General features: G+C 38.7%; 2 protein-coding genes across 5 annotated transcripts in view; one reads left to right on the top strand and one right to left on the bottom strand.

The window, feature by feature from the left end:
• Positions 1 to 1,835: 1,835 nt before the first annotated feature.
• On the top strand, positions 1,836 to 5,082 carry crygn2 (crystallin, gamma N2). Its single transcript, XM_079863599.1, has 4 exons — positions 1,836 to 2,191; positions 3,261 to 3,509; positions 4,466 to 4,611; positions 4,852 to 5,082. The coding sequence occupies exons 1-4, from the start codon at positions 2,171 to 2,173 to the stop codon at positions 4,985 to 4,987; spliced, it is 552 nt and encodes a 183-aa protein (XP_079719725.1). The 5' UTR covers positions 1,836 to 2,170; the 3' UTR covers positions 4,988 to 5,082.
• Positions 5,083 to 5,950: 868 nt separating this feature from the next.
• Positions 5,951 to 17,499, bottom strand: part of nub1 (negative regulator of ubiquitin-like proteins 1) — a 14,619-nt gene continuing 3,070 nt past the window's right edge. For all 4 annotated transcript variants that reach the window (XM_079862776.1, XM_079862777.1, XM_079862778.1 and 1 more), the window contains exons 7-15: positions 15,869 to 15,957; positions 15,515 to 15,621; positions 13,605 to 13,791; positions 13,398 to 13,505; positions 12,446 to 12,598; positions 12,223 to 12,369; positions 11,411 to 11,485; positions 11,147 to 11,333; positions 5,951 to 6,554 (exon numbers count right to left, since the gene is read on the bottom strand). In XM_079862776.1, coding sequence (XP_079718902.1) covers positions 6,394 to 6,554; positions 11,147 to 11,333; positions 11,411 to 11,485; positions 12,223 to 12,369; positions 12,446 to 12,598; positions 13,398 to 13,505; positions 13,605 to 13,791; positions 15,515 to 15,621; positions 15,869 to 15,957 — 1,214 coding nt within the window. In that variant the 3' untranslated portion in view covers positions 5,951 to 6,393. The remainder of the gene's footprint in view (positions 6,555 to 11,146; positions 11,334 to 11,410; positions 11,486 to 12,222; positions 12,370 to 12,445; positions 12,599 to 13,397; positions 13,506 to 13,604; positions 13,792 to 15,514; positions 15,622 to 15,868; positions 15,958 to 17,499) is intronic.

Genomic DNA, 17,499 nt, shown 5'->3' with positions numbered 1-17,499 from the left:
GAGGTAAAATGTTTGTAGAGGGGAAAATATCACAATGCAAAAGAAACAATAAAAGACTCAAATGTTTGTAGAAATCAGTCATTAGGCAGATGCAGTAATTGGTTAAATTAAGGTGCAAATGCAGTTTGTTTAGTATATCAGAGTAATGGAGGAAATAAACCAGGTGAAATTATGTTTAAAGATGCTATTTGTAAGAATTTTCGATTTTATTAATTTTATTTTCGATGTTAATCGCTTTTTATTGCCAAAGTGTTGCCAAACAGTTTGTAACGAAACTTAACAACGAGAGCTTCTCCGAGTCTGACTTCCTAGGTTGCCTATGAAAGCCTGTAGACTGATTTTTATGTGAAGGATTCGGGACGTTTTTGCCGGGAAAATCAAAAGACGTTTACGCGCGCTATGCAAGTAGGCTACACATGGAGACACGAATGTTCAGGATAATACCGAAAGAACCGTTCTGTACTGTAATGTCAATGTGTAATGCAAAGAAAAGGGATTCATTCAAACTATAGTCAGATCTAGTCTAGGCTAGTCTCAAATATATATATAATCACACTGTTATAGTGTGATTTTACCTCATCTGTCGACATGCCTGTGAGTTGCAGAGCCGATACAAAAAGTCATCTAAACGTCACTCGACAGCATGGACGGCTCTGCAAAGGTATTTCCAACTTATTTTAAGGAAGAAGTTTTTGAACGAAAGAGAACCGTGAGTATACCATTACCGGGGCTTTAATTCATGTTCATGCAATAGTCTTTTAAATGGGTGAAGAAGAACAACATTAAGTTATGATGATTCCGAAATTCAAAGGGAGATTAGAAGCAATTAATTATGATTTATGTGTGTGAATTGATCTGAAAATGTTCAGTAACAGCCTACATATGATTTACATACACACACACACACACTGTTGCCATCCTGTTAGTCTTTTGTAAAATCCATAGTAAAAGAAAGGTAAATCCCTTGAATTAGCAATCCACTTCCTGAATGACACTATCCTCCAGGAAGTGACATCACTTTGGAGGGAAAACGGCAGAATGATGAATTATGAATGGATTTGATTTTGGGATGTTTTGTGTCTCTCCAAATACATCAATCCTGTTCAATCAAATGACTCAAATCAGTTTGATAATATCAACATTACAAACGATACTATATGTGAAATGCTATATGAAAATGATCTTCCAAGTTGACGTCATGTAATTGAGCAATGACCAACTTCAGCTCTTTATCAGCTTGCTCGTTTTAATGTCATTGAGTAAATAATCAAATTATAAGTTAATATAACTAAGATTGAAACCAGATAATCTGATATATGCTTAAATGATGCATATTTATTTATATATTTTTACAGTAAGCAGGATCTGAAGGAATGATCCACATGTTGTATTTCTGGTGGCACTTTTGTCAGTTTCAATCCACTGATTCATAAATGTATAACAAGATGAATGTGATTCAGAACAAGATTAATATTATGATACTAATAAAGACCGGACAGAATGATCTGATTAAAAACTAATTACACATGCAGTAATGAATCAGAAAAGACAGCAGAAGCTGTTTCATTAAAACCCCATTGAGCCGTGAATCAGTCACACAATGGCAGACGCAGTTTCGGGTTTTAAACTTATTTACTCAGAGAACAAGCAGCTTGAGAAGCTTTTAATGTATCTCAGGATTCATTAACACACACAAAATCTGTTCTGACTGATGAATGAATGATTCATATTTTGATTCTATTCCAATTTGATTGGATTATGTGAGTGATGCCTGTTTGTTTTCCATCTAAAACTCCAGATATTCAGAAGGTCTTGCCTCAAACCCATCAAATTTCATGTCATCTGGATTGTACGAGTGCATTTTCACTGGGACACGAGAGCAGTCCGACTGAACACAAGCCTCGCTTTTGTAAAATGGCCCCACAAAGTCGAGCGAAGCAAAATCTATTGTGGCGTGGACTGAAGGCCTGGAGTCAAAGCCCAGCATCAGCAGTGAGCGAGGGGAAAGCGTCCCATCAGCAGAAGCTAAAGCCCTCCATTGTGGGACCTTTGTAGAGCGGCTCTCGCGATAGCGGCCCGCACGCGACCGGCTGTATATATTGGGCTGTCCAACTTTTCCAGTGTCACACTTTCTCACGTGTGGGTCAGTTTGGACAGTATCCAGTGGAAAATGTCGCAGTATTCTGGAAAGGTAAGGATCTGATTGGTCACGAGTCAAGAGAACCACCATCTTTCTCACAGAAACCAGCCTTTAGCTGAAAACATATTCAGCACGCATGGATCTTCATAAAATCCCTTTCCTTGTGAAGTTTTCTGCATTTACTCTGTCAATATTTAGGCCGATGTTTTTAGGCCCCTGCACATGATGAGCTGTGTGATTTTTGTTAATATTTTGAAATAGATTTCAGTTTTGGTATTTTCTGCTTTCATTTAAATTTTAGTTAGAGTTTTAGTAATGTGTCTTTTTTTGTTGTTTTTTTTTTGTTAATATTTTAAACTAGACTATATTTTTATTTTTTTTATTTTAATTGTATATAAAATTTTAGATATTTTGTTGCGTGTTTTTGTCTTTTTTATGTCTATATAATTTTTTTAAGTTTTAGTTTTTGGTAATTTTCTGAATTAGAAATTTTATTTTTATATTTTTCATTTTTATTTTAGTACATTTTTTGTTATTTTGTAAATATTTTGTCATTTATTAATAGTTTTTTATATCTATATAGTTTTTTATTAAGTTTTTGTTTTTGTTAATATTTTGAGTTGAGTATTTTTTGTCGGTTTTTGTCATTTTTATTATTTTTTTATGTCTATATATTTTTTATTTAGTTTTATTTTATTCATATTTTGAATTAGTTCATTTTAATTTTAGTTGAAATTTTAGAAATTGTTATTTTGTCTATATATTTTATTTTTTGTTTTGTTTAGTTATTTTGGTACTTCAACTTAAACTAAATGAAAACGAGAAACATTGCTTTAGCAACTAGTTGAAATAAAATAAGTTTGAATGTTTATTTTATTTATTTTTTTAAGTAATGAAAATGTTTTTTAAGGTTTTAGTTTTTAAGAGTTTCTGGAATTATTTTTACCTTCAGTAACATTATTTTATATTTAGCTTGACATCAGTTTCTCATAGATGTTTCACAGGAATGGAAAGGATTTTTTCCGGCCTGTATCATGAAGGTTTTGGCTAGCGCTATCATAATGCGAAACATGCTTTGGTCCTCATGATGTGTTGATCTGAATCTTCCTCTGGTCCTCAGATCGTGTTCTACGAGGGCCGCTGCTTCACCGGCAGGAGGCTGGAGGTGTACGGCGACTGCGATAACTTCCAGGATCGTGGTTTCATGAACAGGGTGAACTCCATCCGTGTGGAGAGCGGCGCCTGGATCTGCTTCGATCATCCCGACTTCAAGGGACAGCAGTATATCCTGGAGCGCGGGGAATATCCCGAGTTCCAGCGCTGGAACTCCCACAACGATCACATGGGCTCCTGCAAACCCATCAGGATGGTGAGGCATTCACTGCTCTTCATAGAAGGAACATTTCTGGTTCCCTAAAGAACCTTTCAGTGATCAGTTCTTCAGGAAGATCAGAAAAAAAATTCTTAGTGTAAAGAACATTTTAATAATCTTAAAGAACATAATATGCAGTGGAGGTTAAAGGTTCTTCGTGGAATAAATGACCTCACTTCAGTTGTTGAGAGCATTGCATTATGGGATGCATCATCTCACGTGATATGCTCTGTTGTTTAATGCATATTTTAGAAATACGTTATTCCATGCATTCAGGAAATTTGCGAACTCAAAATCAATCTATACCCTAAATATAACACACTAGCAAGGGCTTTAATGCTATAAACATGACGTGATTACATGAAACACATTTATGAGGCCGTGCATGAAAACATAATTCCAATATATCAACAACATTACAGTATGATTTTTTTAGCATTGCATGTGAAAGACACATTATGCAATGATACATGTTCTGTTGTCACATAACCTCAATACATTTGTCACTTTGGAAAGTGAAGTCAAGAGCATTGCATTATGGGATGAAGCGTCTCACGCTACTTCATATTTTAGCAAATGTAGAATGTTATTCCATGCATACAGGACATGTGCATACTGTGCATAATATGCATGCTTCATTCTGTAGAAATAGTAAGAGTTGCATGCAATTCCAGATATAAAATATAATGTACTTCATTCTGCAGAAATAGAGTTGTAATTTTGCTGTATACTGCATATTTTATAAAATGCACAGTGTTATTCCATGCATACAGGAAATCTGCATAGTATGCATGCTATATTCCATGCACACAGGGAGTTTGCACACTGTGCTCGATATGCATGCCTCATACTGCAGAAATAGGAAGAATTGCATGTAATTCCAGCTGTAAAATGTCATGAGACCTCTATAGGAGTGAGCTCGAGTCATAAATATGCTTGTGCTTGTCTCTCAGCACGGAGAGCACTACAGGATGGAGATGTTCGAGGGCTGTAACTACACCGGTCAGTGTATGGAGTTCTGTGACGACTGTCCCTTCCTCCAGAGCCGCGGATTCAACACGAACTGCGTCAACTCTATCAGAGTGTTCGGTGACGGAGCGTGAGTTCAATTCCTCCATCCACACACACCTGTCACTGGATATTCTATATTATTATAGAACTATTGCTAAGTTTGCATTGTATCTATATGTTTAGATGTTGAAAAACCTTTAAACGTTTAACTTGTTTTTCATGAAAAATGTATTTATTCTTGCTTTATTTCAATTACCCGAAAGTGATGTTTTAGCTTTAGTTTGATCTGGTCTTCTCATCATCATCTTCATCTTCTTCTTCTCTTTAGGTGGGTGATGTATGAAGAGCCAAACTTCCGTGGTCGCATGTATATTGTGGAAAGAGGAAACTACTGCAGCCATAACGAGTGGCAGGCCCAGAACCCCAACATCCAGTCCATCCGCAGGATCGTCAACTACTTCTAAACCCTCCACACGCTGCTCTCCTCCTCCAGTCCTCCCTCTCCCTTTCTCTCTGAACATGTAAAATAAACACTGAGAACCAAAACCAACACGGTATTTTATCACACACCAGTCTCTGTGTCTGTCACTGACTCCAGCATCTCTCCAGCTCATCGCTGATGCACATCTTTATCATTATTTTTAGGGTCAGATTCAAAGATCAAACCATTCAAAGTGTTTTTGAAAGACATTAATACTTTTATTCTGCGAGGACGCATTCAATTGATAAAAAAGTGACAGTAAAGGCATTTATAATGGGATTTCTACTTCAAATAAATGCTGTTCTTTTGAACTTTCTATTCATTTAACAATATTTATCACAGTTAAAGCAGCAAAACTGTTTTCAACACTGAGATCATGAAATCATCATATTAGAGTGATTTCTGAAGGATCATGTGACACTGAAGACTGGAGTAATGATGCTGAACATTCAGCTTTGATCACAGGAATATATTACACTTTACTATATATTCACATAGACAACAGCTGTTTTGAAGTGTAATAATTCTTCAAATTTTTAATCAAATAAATGAGTAGAAGAGACTTCTATTAAAAATGTTTAAAAAATATCTTAATTTTTTAGTCACCCAATTATCTTCACTGGTTCATTTTAAATGGTCCTTTAGTGTGAAAAATACATTTATTAAAGTACAAATATATTATTTTGTCTTAATTGGAGCTCATAAAAAAGTTATATAAATATACCACAAAAAATGTGTCAAAGTACCACAGTATTATTAGGTGATCATCACTGTGTGACTTATAAGGGACTAGATATGGTTATGAAAACAAAAGGTTAACAGTTGAACATTATTTGAGTGGAATTGAATGAGAAATGTATTGTACACGTATCTGAGATCAGTAGAGCAGCTTTCAGCTTTCTGATGAGACGAAGACTGCAGAATGAAAGATGAGATCGACACCACAGACACTGTAAATGTTCACGAGTGAATCTTTATTAACATCTTCTTAAGATGAACCGTATGAACATGAACAGAAGAATCAGAACGGAGTCAAACTAAAAGCTCTTACATTCAACAGGATCGTGAAATTAGTGTCTAAAATCACCATCAATCAAACAAACTCAAGTTCCCCTGATCTTTAAATAAAGCTCTCTTTCTTTTTATACATGTCGTCATTCATGTAGAAACTAAAATAATTTTTACTGAAATCAACATTATTATTATTATATAAATCTAAAGTCCTTTTAAGATTCAATGATATTTGAAAACAAAAAAGCATCAAACGTTTTGAACTCAAACACACGTGTGAAACATGAATGTGGAGGAGAAACTAAACGTTTGAACTCTGGATAAACTCCTCTCCTCATCCGCTGGATCTCTTCTCCTCATCCGCTGGATCTCCTCTCCTCATCCGGAGGACGAGGGCTGTTTGTCCAGACAGGATCTGATGCGGGTCATGAGCTCCTGCTCTTCATCCAGCGTGAGGTCCAGATAGTCTTCCTCGTGTCGGGGAATGTCCTCCAGAGCCTCGTTCACTAACTCCTCATCCAGAGGACTAGAAGCTGAAGCTGAACACACACAGCTCCTCAACATCTGCATCACTGAGCACGGTTTCATTTCATTCATAATAAATAATGGCCTTTTATACACGTGCATAATATAACAAATATGCATATTTATAATATTAATAACAAAATTCATTTGTCATGTTATTCATTGTCACTGATACAAATTACTGTCCTTTTTATATCCAAGTGTGTGTATGTATATATATATATATATATATATATATGTGTGTGTGTGTGTGTGTGTGTGTGTGTGTGTGTGCACGCATATGAATGTATATGTGTTTGTGAATGCAGTTGTATATGCATATTTATTTATTTTTATTAATAATATTTATTAATAATAATATAATAATTAGGGCTGTCAAACGATTAATCGCGATTAATCGCATCCAAAATAAAAGTTTGTTTTTACATAATATATGTGTGTGTATGGAGTATAATTATTTTCTATATATAAATACACACACGCGCATATATATTTAAGAAAAATGTGTTACTTATATATAAAATATTTATATATAATATAAATTATATATAATATAAATATATATACACAGTATATACATGCAAATATTTCTTAAATATATACATGCATGTGTGTGTATTTATATATAGAAAATAATTATACACCGTACACACACATATATTATGTAAAAACAAACTTTTATTTTGGATGCGATTAATCGCGATTAATCGTTTGACAGCCCTAATAATAATAATAATAATATTTATAATATGCATTTTTTGTATTCATTTTCACTGATGCAAAGCATTGTCATTATTATTTTTATATCTATTAGTATATCTTTATTTATGTATAACAGAAATGCTTGTGGGTGCAGTTATATATACATATTTATTTATTTATTTTTATTAATAATACATAATGTATATATTTTTTATATGCTTAATATACATATATATTTTTTGTATTCAATGTCATTAATATAAAGCATTGTTATTGTTATTTTTGTTTGTGTATATATATATATATGCATTTTTTTTTATTAATAATAAACAATGGCATTTTTAAATTTTTTATATATGCATAGTGTACATATGCATATTTATAATATATATTTTTTATAGTATGAAATTGCATTCATAAGTCCACCTACAAACATACACTCACCTAAAGGATTATTAGGAACACCATACTAATACTGTGTTTGACCCCCTTTCGCCTTAAGAACTGCCTTAATTCTACGTGGCATTGATTCAACAAGGTGCTGAAAGCATTCTTTAGAACTGTTGGCCCATATTGATAGGATAGCATCTTGCAGTTGATGGAGATTTGTGGGATGCACATCCAGGGCACGAAGCTCCCGTTCCACCACATCCCAAAGATGCTCTATTGGGTTGAGATCTGGTGACTGTGGGGGCCATTTTAGTACAGTGAACTCATTGTCATGTTCAAGAAACCAATTTGAAATGATTCGAGCTTTGTGACATGGTGCATTATCCTGCTGGAAGTAGCCATCAGAGGATGGGTACATGTGTCATGATTCTGCCCTCTTGTCCTTGTTTTTTCCTTAGTCTTGAGGCAGGATCATGACAGACCCATGTTTTGTGTACAAGCACATGGCCTTTTGTTTGGGCTGTGCACTTGTGTTGTCTCGTTCCCTTACCCCGCCCCCTTGTTCTCCTCGTTTGTCATTATTGTTTAATCAGGATCACCTGTTGTCCTTATCATTTTCTCTCCTATTTAAGCCCCTTGTGTTTGCTGTCCTGTGCTGGTTCGTTTTGTATTATCATGTGAGTAGTCTTGTTGTGTGATTTCTATGTGAAGATTTATCTAGTGATTGCTGTCTGTTAATTGTCTAGTCTAAGTCTAGTTTTGTGATTTGTATCATCATTCTATGTTATTTGCCCCCTTGTGGGTTTTGTTTTCCCTGTTTTTCTGTCTATAATAAACTGTGTGTTTTGAAGACTGTCTGCGCTTGGGTTCATTTCTGAAAGTCGTAACAGAACGAACCAGCCAACTTAGAACCCAGCAGACAGTATGTCCTTTCCTGCCAAACGACAATCGGATGACCATGAACAATGGTGGCAGTCGACTGCTGCCGACTGTAAGAGGGGAAAACTTCCATTTCCTCCCCAGGGAGAGATGTCCCTGAGGAAATATGCCCAGGTCCTGGAGGAGAGGAGGTTTTTCTGGCCAGAGGTCCTCCTCAATTCCTACTTCATTGTGGGCCTTAATGTTCCCCCTCCTCTGACTGAACTGGAGGGGCTGATTCGTCACCCATTCCTTGAAAGTGGTGGACCGTTTGTGTCGGGAGGAGCTGCAGGGTCCCACCATGACATCACCACCTGCCTCACTGCCAGTGATCCCGGAGGGTCGTGTTCTAGCCGTCGCTACGCTTGGGGACCAAGCCCTCTCTACCTCGACTCCCGAGACACCTACCGTATCTATCAGTCTCCGTGGAAAACGAGGTAGACGGTTGTCGTGGGAGTCGGCTTCGGAGTCCTCCTCCACAGAACCTACCTTACCTACGGTGGTCTCCCCAGTTCCAGCAACGGCCCCCGCCGCACCCTTTTTACCGGTCACAGGTCCGGCTACGGCCTCTGCCCCGCGACCCAGGAGAAAGAAGAGGAAGAAGGGAGCCCCCTGTCCTCTGTCTCAATCTTCCCCTGGGCCCGAGTTGACTCCCTAACCCGCCGCTACAACTGAGAGCACTGTCCCTGAGTCTGCCGCTGACAATGCTGTTACAGAGTCTGCTGCAGAGAGCGCTGTTCCTGAGTCAGCTGCCGAGAGTGTTGTTCCTGAGTCTATTGCAGAAAGCGCTGTTCCTGAGCCAGCTGCCGAGGGCGTTGTGTCCGAGTCTGTTGCTGAGAGTGCTGTTACCGAATCAGATATGGAGAGCGCTGGTTCCGAGTCTGCTTCGGAGAGCGCTGTTCCTGTCCCAGCTCCTCAGCCAGCCACAACGTTGTCTCTATCTGCTCCTTTGTCGTCTGCTGCACCCCCTGTCATTGTTCCCTTACCGGCTACAGCGGCTTCCACCTCTGCTAAGCCTCTGTGTGTTTCCCTGGTCACCTCTGACTCCGCTCAACCCCGGTTTGTTTCTCCTAAGACTTCTCCTTGTGTGTCTCGATCCAAACCTGCCCAGATTCCTCGCCCTCAGCCCGCTCCTCGTAAACCCAAGACTCCCATCCCACCTATCCACCCTGGACCACCCCCTATGGACTCTGTTGTTCCTCAGCCTCCCCTTCCTTGTTTGTTATTTTTATTATGTCATCCTAACCCAGCTGTTGTGTATTCTTGTATGCCTTTGTTGTTTTTTGTCATGTTTTGTTGGTTCATATCTGTCTCTCAGTCTGTCATGTCTCGCGTTTGTTCTCTTGGGGAGCGTCTGGAAGCCGCTCCTTAAGGGGGGGGTTCTGTCATGATTCTGCCCTCTTGTCCTTGTTTTTTCCTTAGTCTTGAGGCAGGATCATGACAGACCCATGTTTTGTGTACAAGCACATGGCCTTTTGTTTGGGCTGTGCACTTGTGTTGTCTCGTTCCCTTACCCCGCCCCCTTGTTCTCCTCATTTGTCATTATTGTTGCTTGGGTTCATTTCTGAAAGTCGTAACAATATTATGGTGGTCATAAAGGGATGGACATGGTCAGAAACAATGCTCAGGTAGGCCGTGGCATTTAAACGATGCCCAATTGGCACTAAGGGGCCTAAAGTGTGCCAAGAAAACATCCCCCACACCATTACACCACCACCACCAGCCTGCACAGTGGTAACAAGGCATTATGGATCCATGTTCTCATTCTGTTTACGCCAAATTCTGACTCTACCATCTGAATGTCTCAACAGAAATCAAGACTCATCAGACCAGGCAACATTTTTCCAGTCTTCAACTGTCCAATTTTGGTGAGCTCGTGCAAATTGTAGCCTCTTTTTCCTATTTGTAGTGGAGATGAGTGGTACCCGGTGGGGTCTTCTGCTGTTGTAGCCCATCCGCCTCAAGGTTGTGCGTGTTGTGGCTTCACAAATGCTTTGCTGCATACCTCGGTTGTAACGAGTGGTTATTTCAGTCAAAGTTGCTCTTCTATCAGCTTGAATCAGTCGGCCCATTCTCCTCTGACCTCTAGCATCAACAAGGCATTTTCGCCCACAGGACTGCCGCATACTGGATGTTTTTCCCTTTTCACACCATTCTTTGTAAACCCTAGAAATGGTTGTGCGTGAAAATCCCAGTAACTGAGCAGATTGTGAAATACTCAGACCGGCCCGTCTGGCACCAACAACCATGCCACGCTCAAAATTGTTAAATCACCTTTCTTTCCCATTCTGACATTGTTTGGAGTTCAGGAGATTGTCTTGACCAGGACCACACCCCTAAATGCATTGAAGCAACTGCCATGTGATTGGTTGATTAGATAATTGCATTAATGAGAAATTGAACAGGTGTTCCTAATAATCCTTTAGGTGAGTGTATGTATATATATAAGTGTATGTTTGTAGGTGGACTTATGAATGCAATTTTATTAAGAAAAAATAATGGCATTTTACATATTTATGCATGTTTGTAATATGCATTTTTGTTGTTGTTGATGTTTCCTGTTGCTGATATCATGTGTTTTCTCTGCAGCTCTCACCGGTGTTGTCGGAGGAGGAGGAGGTGCTGGGCTCCTCTGAGGAAGAGGATGGAGGAGAAGGAGACAGGAGATCAGGAGGAACGACACCCTGATTATCCAGCAGCATCTGTGTGGCCAACTCCAGATCATCTCCCATGAGCCTCAGCGCCGAGTCTGCGATATCCATCTGGAAGCCGTATGACACCAGCTGCACACACACACACACACACGTCACGCTCACGATCTCACAGCTGAAGTCTGTATGTAAATCACAGGAACACACACCTGATCCAGCTTGGTCTGTCGCTCTGAACTCTGGGTCTGAGTCTGAGTCTGAGCTTCAGCGCCGTCCAGCAGAATCTGCAGAAGAACATCTCAGCGTTAATCATGAGTGTGTGTGTGTGTGTGTGTGTATGTGTGTGTGTGTGTGTGTGTGTGTGTGTGTTTGTGTGTGTGCTCACATTATAGGCCTTGTCCACGTCTCCTCTGGCCTGATGCAGGGCTCTGGTAGTGTGTATGTGTGTGTGTGTGTGTGTGCGTGTGTGTGTGTGTGTGTGTGAGAGAGAGTGTGTGTGAGTGTGTGTGCTCACGTTATAGACCTTGTCCACGTCTCCTCTGGCCTGATGCAGGGCTCTGGTAGTGTGTATGTGTGTGTGCGCGTGTGTGTGTGTGTGTGTGTGAGAGAGTGTGTGTGAGTGTGTGTGCTCACGTTATAGACCTTGTCCATGTCTCCTCTGGCCTGATGCAGGGCTCGGGCCGCGTCTCTCTTACAGAAGCTCAGCTCTACCAGTGTGTGTGTGAGTGTGTGTGTGTGTGAGTGTGTGTGTGTGAGCTCACGTTATAGGCCTTGTCCACGTCTCCTCTGGCCTGATGCAGGGCTCTGGTAGTGTGTGTGTGTGTGTGTGTGTGTGTGTGTGTGTGTGTGTGTGTGTGTGTGTGTGTGAGCTCACGTTATAGGCCTTGTCCACGTCTCCTCTGGCCTGATGCACAGCTCGGGCCGCGCTGCGTCTCTCTTACTGAAGCTCAGCTCCACCAGTGTGTGTGTGTTTGTGTGTGAGTAAGTGTGTGTGTGTGTGTGTGTGTGTGTGTGTGCTCACGTTATAGGCCTTGTCCACGTCTCCTCTGGCCTGATGCAGGGCTCGGGCCGCGTCTCTCTTACTGAAGCTCAGCTCCACCAGTGTGTTGATGTCCTGCAGACGTCGTCTCCTCTTCTCTCGCTCTCTCTCCTTCATCTCCTTCCTCTCCTGATGAACATCAGCACATGTTTAATTCTGAGGTGTCATGAGTGAACATGTGCTTTACGTGTTTATAGTGTAACACCTTCTTCCTCTGTGTGATGTGCAGCACGGCGTCTGATAAATCTCCTCGACAGGCTCTCAGACCCAGACGAGCGTCCTGCTCGGAGAAACCCAAACTCATCAGCTGTGTGATCTTATCCGGGTCCAGACACAACTGACCGAACAGACGCTCAACCTGACCGACACAGAGACACAATCACGAGTCTGAGATAAGAGAGACATACAAAATGTGCAGAGCAACGGGTCCCGAGGACTGGAGTTGAGAACCACTGTTCTAAGTAAACAAATAAGTCATATTCCATATGAATCAAAAGTCATATTCCACATGAATCAAATGAGTCACTTGAATTATTTTATTGTTGTTATACAGTAATAACAATAAAATGCTTCAAAAGTGACTCCTTTATGATTTCTATATGGTCTATTAAATGTATTTAAATTTTGCAATGCAAAATGTATTTATAGCATTTTTATTTATCATTTTATACATTGATTTTGAAGTTAAATATGACGTGGATATCTTCTGACGTTCACGAGGGCTTGATTTGAATTCAGAATATTTACAATAAACCTTGATTCCAATTTTTTTTTTAAATATACTTTTTTTCAATTCTAACAGTTCACCGCAGAAAAGATGGAAATTGAATTAAAAACATAAACTCCCATAATAAGGAAATAGTTTTTCCCGCTATCTAGAGCATTAATGTGAGAATACACGAATGGGGGTTTGATCTGAGTTTTAAAACAAACGTGTTGAGCAAATAATTCAAAGATTCACTCAGAATTCTCACTGGACGTTCACTGGTTTCAATCTACAGGAAGAGTCACCAAATGAATCACTGAACAGTCAAAAGAATCAAAAGATTCAGATCACTGGGATGATTCACAATCAGCACTGCTAGTAGTACAGGTTCTTTTAGAGTTAAATAGACACAATTTATAGAGACACAATCATCAAATCTCAGAGCATTTACTTCTTTGAGCTTGTACGAGGCTTGGTTCTTGTTTCCGTCGTGGTACGCCAGCACACTCTGAAGAAGATACAGCCTCAGAAACAGCACGTCTTCTCCTCCGGTGTGGCCCTGAGAGCCAGAAACACACAGATCAAGCAGTGAACACACACACAGACACACACACACGCATGTGAGGTGAAGAACAGTGTCACACACACACACACAGACCTTGATCTGCCTCAGTCGGTTCTGCTGTTCTCCGTAACACCTCTGGAAACACTCCTCGGCCCGGGACAGTCTCTGTCTGGCGTCGTTCAGGCAGTCCAGCTGCTCCAGAGCCTGGAAACACCACACGATATCCAGCTGCAGGACGGCGTAGTTATCCACCGTGTTCAGCAGCGCAGAGTTACACTTACTGGAGGAACATCAACATTAACATCAGTTGTATGAGAGCACAATATTAAATTCCTCAAGCAGAAAACGCCTTAAAAATAGCTTTTGCAAGCTTTATACTTGTAAAATTACAGATTTCACAGAATGTTTAACATCAAAATTGAACAGCGCTGATGTAATTGTAATATTTGCATACTGAACTACTGCCATTATTGTTTTGTTTTTTCATGATAAATTTAATATATAGAGTAATTTCACTGTTCGCAGGACAGCGCAATTTTAAAATTCATCAAGTGTTAAATGAGAACTCTGGTCAATTTTAACATTGAGCTCATTTTTTTGTAAATTTGGAGTGCTGTCAGTACAGAGAACAATGACAAAAATCGGTGTTGCCTACACCGAGTTATTCTATTTTTAAAATTTGCACCCTGTTGACTTCAATGGGGCAAGTTTTAAACCTGCTTTTAGCCTCTTAACATCCTTGATGTGTCATTACAAGTGCACAGGTCATGTGAGTGATTCCTTCAGAGTGAACACGGGTGAATCTGACTGCAGTAGATGTGAAAGATATGAATAAAAATGATGTTATTTAAGCCAGCGCACATACCTGTGTTTACATCCTGTTTTCGGTCGAAGTCCAAAGTAGTCGATTGTCGAGTTCACGCGCGTGATCAATCATAGGTAACTAAACCAATGCGCGTGAACTCGACAATCGACTACTTTGGACTTCGACCGAAAACAGGATGTAAACACAGGTATGTGCGCTGGCTTAAATAACATCATTTTTATTCATATCTTGCACATCTACTGCAGTCAGATTCACCCGTGTTCACTCTAAAGGAATCACTCATTTTAAAAAGAGGATAACTCGGTGTAGGCAACACTGATTTTTGTCGTTGTTCTCTGTACTGACAGCACTCCAAATGTACAAAAAAATGAGCTCAATGTTAAAATTGACCGGAGTTCTCCTTTAAATGCCTTACAAAATATCTCAAAATGTCAGAATAACAGCGCTGATGTCATTGTAATACTGAACTATAACTTGTAATTTTTTTATGCATTTATTTACATAATGATAAACATAAGACAACATAATTGTAGAGTTTGCAGGACAGCGGTGTATTCAAATTACTCAGGCATTAAACGTCAAGATTTAATACTTGTAAGAAGCTTTATTCCAGTGTTATTTTAGTTTTAATTATTAATATTTTTATATTTTCAGATTTCATGTTAATTTCAATTACATTTTTTGTCATTTAATTGTGCTTTTGTGATTTTATTAGTTAAAAAGTATTGTAATATTGTAAATATTGTTATTAAGGTTTAATTTATTTTTATTTGAGCTTTCATAGTTTTTATTCAGTTCAGTTTTCTGTCAATAACTTTAGTGCTTCAGCTTTCAAACATATTTCAGCTTATCGCCAAAGCAACGTTTCTAATTTTAGTTTAAGTTTTTCAGCTAATATTTAGATTTTATTTTAATTCAATTAACAGAAATGTTTTTAATAGTTTTAGTTAACGATATTAACCCTGCTTTATACTTCCCACTTGATTCACACTGTCAGAAGTTACGTTGATGTCACTGTAATATCGATTGTATTATTACTGGTCTTTGCCTTTTTGCATATACAGGCATTTATGCACTGCAAAGATGATATTTCGTTCTGTGTTGACAATATGTGCACATGAAGTGAATAGTCATGATATATTATTGATGTCATGATGAATGTGTGATGAAGCCGTACTTGAACTGTTCGTCAGCGAGGAGTAGATGACACAGAGCGGCGCTGTGATCTCTCTTCTTCAGCAGAGATCGGCCTTTCTCATGGAAACCCATCGCCAGGATCAGAGCCTGAGATCGGAAGAGATGGGATATTAATGCAAGCACTGCCGTCTGTCTGAACACACACTCGTAATGATGTGCTAGAGCAATGATCATGAGAGGAAAACAGTGTCAGAGTATCACTGATCACTTCAAAACCAATCTTCTGAAGATTATCATATTTCATCTGTGAGTTTCAGGAGGCTGGATGACACATTTATTAGAATAATCTTCAGGACATGGACTGATACAGTATCATGAGGACGACAGGAATCACCTTCCTCTCCTCGTTGGGGATCTGGAGTGGATTCCCTTTCTGATCTGCGATCTCTAAAAACGGGGTAGTGGTCGGATCCTCACTCCCGTCTGAGGGACACAGAAGTGCACATTATTTATTATTATTATTAAAATGATTTATTATTGACCAAAGAACTTCAAAGTGCATAATTTACTGTATATATATATATATGCGCACAAACATATATATTTACAAACTTTTATGTTAGATGCGATTAATCGATTAATTATGATAGAATGCGATTAATTATGATAGAATGCGATTTGACAGCACTAGTATGTATTTATTAGTATACAAATATATTTAAATATATATATATATTAGGGGTGTGATGGTTAGTATATAACCGTGAGACCGACGGTTATAGTTGAACACCGTCATTAGATCTCTATAACCGCCAAAACCGTTTTTTTATCATAGAGAATGTTTAAATACTAATTAAAAACAATTGTTAACAGTCTGTTTCATTAATGGTCTACGTCATTTCCAACTGTATTTGATTTTTTGCCAAGTAGCCAACCAACGCAAGTTTTGTTTTGTAAATCGTCAGACATGATTTTTACCAGTTTTTCTTTGTAGAAAGCCTTCCTTTAAAGTGAATTTCGTTTTGTACAAATTGTATCTTAATTTTAATAAATGTTTCATCAACCAATTGCATGTATTTAAAAAATAAAAAGCAAATATAGCAGACAATATATTAACCGTGACATTGAGGCGCAAACGCACCGCGTTCACTTGCATTGCATTGTTAAAATCCTTTCTTTAAAGCATATTTTGTTTTGTACAAATTGTATCTTAATTTTAATAAATGTTTCATCAACCAATTGCATGTATTTAATAAATAAAAAGCAAATGACAATATAATAACCGTGACATGGAGGCGCTGGTGCGCCGCGTTCACTTGCATTGCATTGTGAAGTTGAACTAGAGCGCATCTCATCGTAAATGAATGAAACTCAGCGTAGGCCTATGCCTCACACATTAGCATTAAATATCTTTGCTGCATCCTTTCTAGAACAGACAAGGGCTTTCTTGCGGCTCGCATCAGCAGAGCATTGCATCGTCCATAGACCGCAAAACAATCAGCGGATGGCGGGTGGGTGCGTCTTTGAAATTTGGTGAAAAAACGTTGGTGCGGATGATGAGTTTTGTGATGCGGTTGCGGATGAAATAATACCCCGTATTTTTTTAATTTAGGTGATCAAGTAGCTAATCAGTGTCTGCTCGTTTATTCAAACTAAGTTGTCCTATAACAGACGAACGTCGCAACCCGCGGCGGCGGTTATGTTACGAACCGTCACATTTGACTCACTTCATAACTGTCATCACCAATTCTGAAACCGGCACACCCCTAATATATATATATATACACACACACACACATTTATGCATTTTGCAGACACTTTTATACTAAGTAACTTACAAAAGAGAAACAAAAGCAATTTATCAAGTGGCCGGTTTTTATCAACAGCAGATTTATTAGATTAGGATGCAAGTTAAAGAAGAAATCATTTTTGTTAGATTTTAATTATTTATTTAAAAATTAATATATTTTTTATATGCATATAACATACATGTAATATGTATAACTGACCATTTGTATGTACATA

This window comes from Squalius cephalus (genome assembly GCF_949319135.1).
Source record: "Squalius cephalus genome assembly, chromosome: 25".
Classification (NCBI taxonomy): domain Eukaryota; kingdom Metazoa; phylum Chordata; class Actinopteri; order Cypriniformes; family Leuciscidae; genus Squalius; species Squalius cephalus.
The sequence above is the reverse complement of the archived record's forward strand: the minus strand, read 5'-3'. Positions and strand labels throughout refer to the sequence as shown.

Bases quoted from the DNA above. Each gene is read 5' to 3' on its own strand.
- crygn2 (XM_079863599.1), top strand. From the start codon at position 2,171: ATGTCGCAGTATTCTGGAAAG. The intron at 2,192-3,260 runs GTAAGGATCTGA...TCTGGTCCTCAG, and splicing joins TGTCGCAGTATTCTGGAAAG to ATCGTGTTCTACGAGGGCCG. The intron at 4,612-4,851 runs GTGAGTTCAATT...TCTTCTCTTTAG, and splicing joins AGAGTGTTCGGTGACGGAGC to GTGGGTGATGTATGAAGAGC.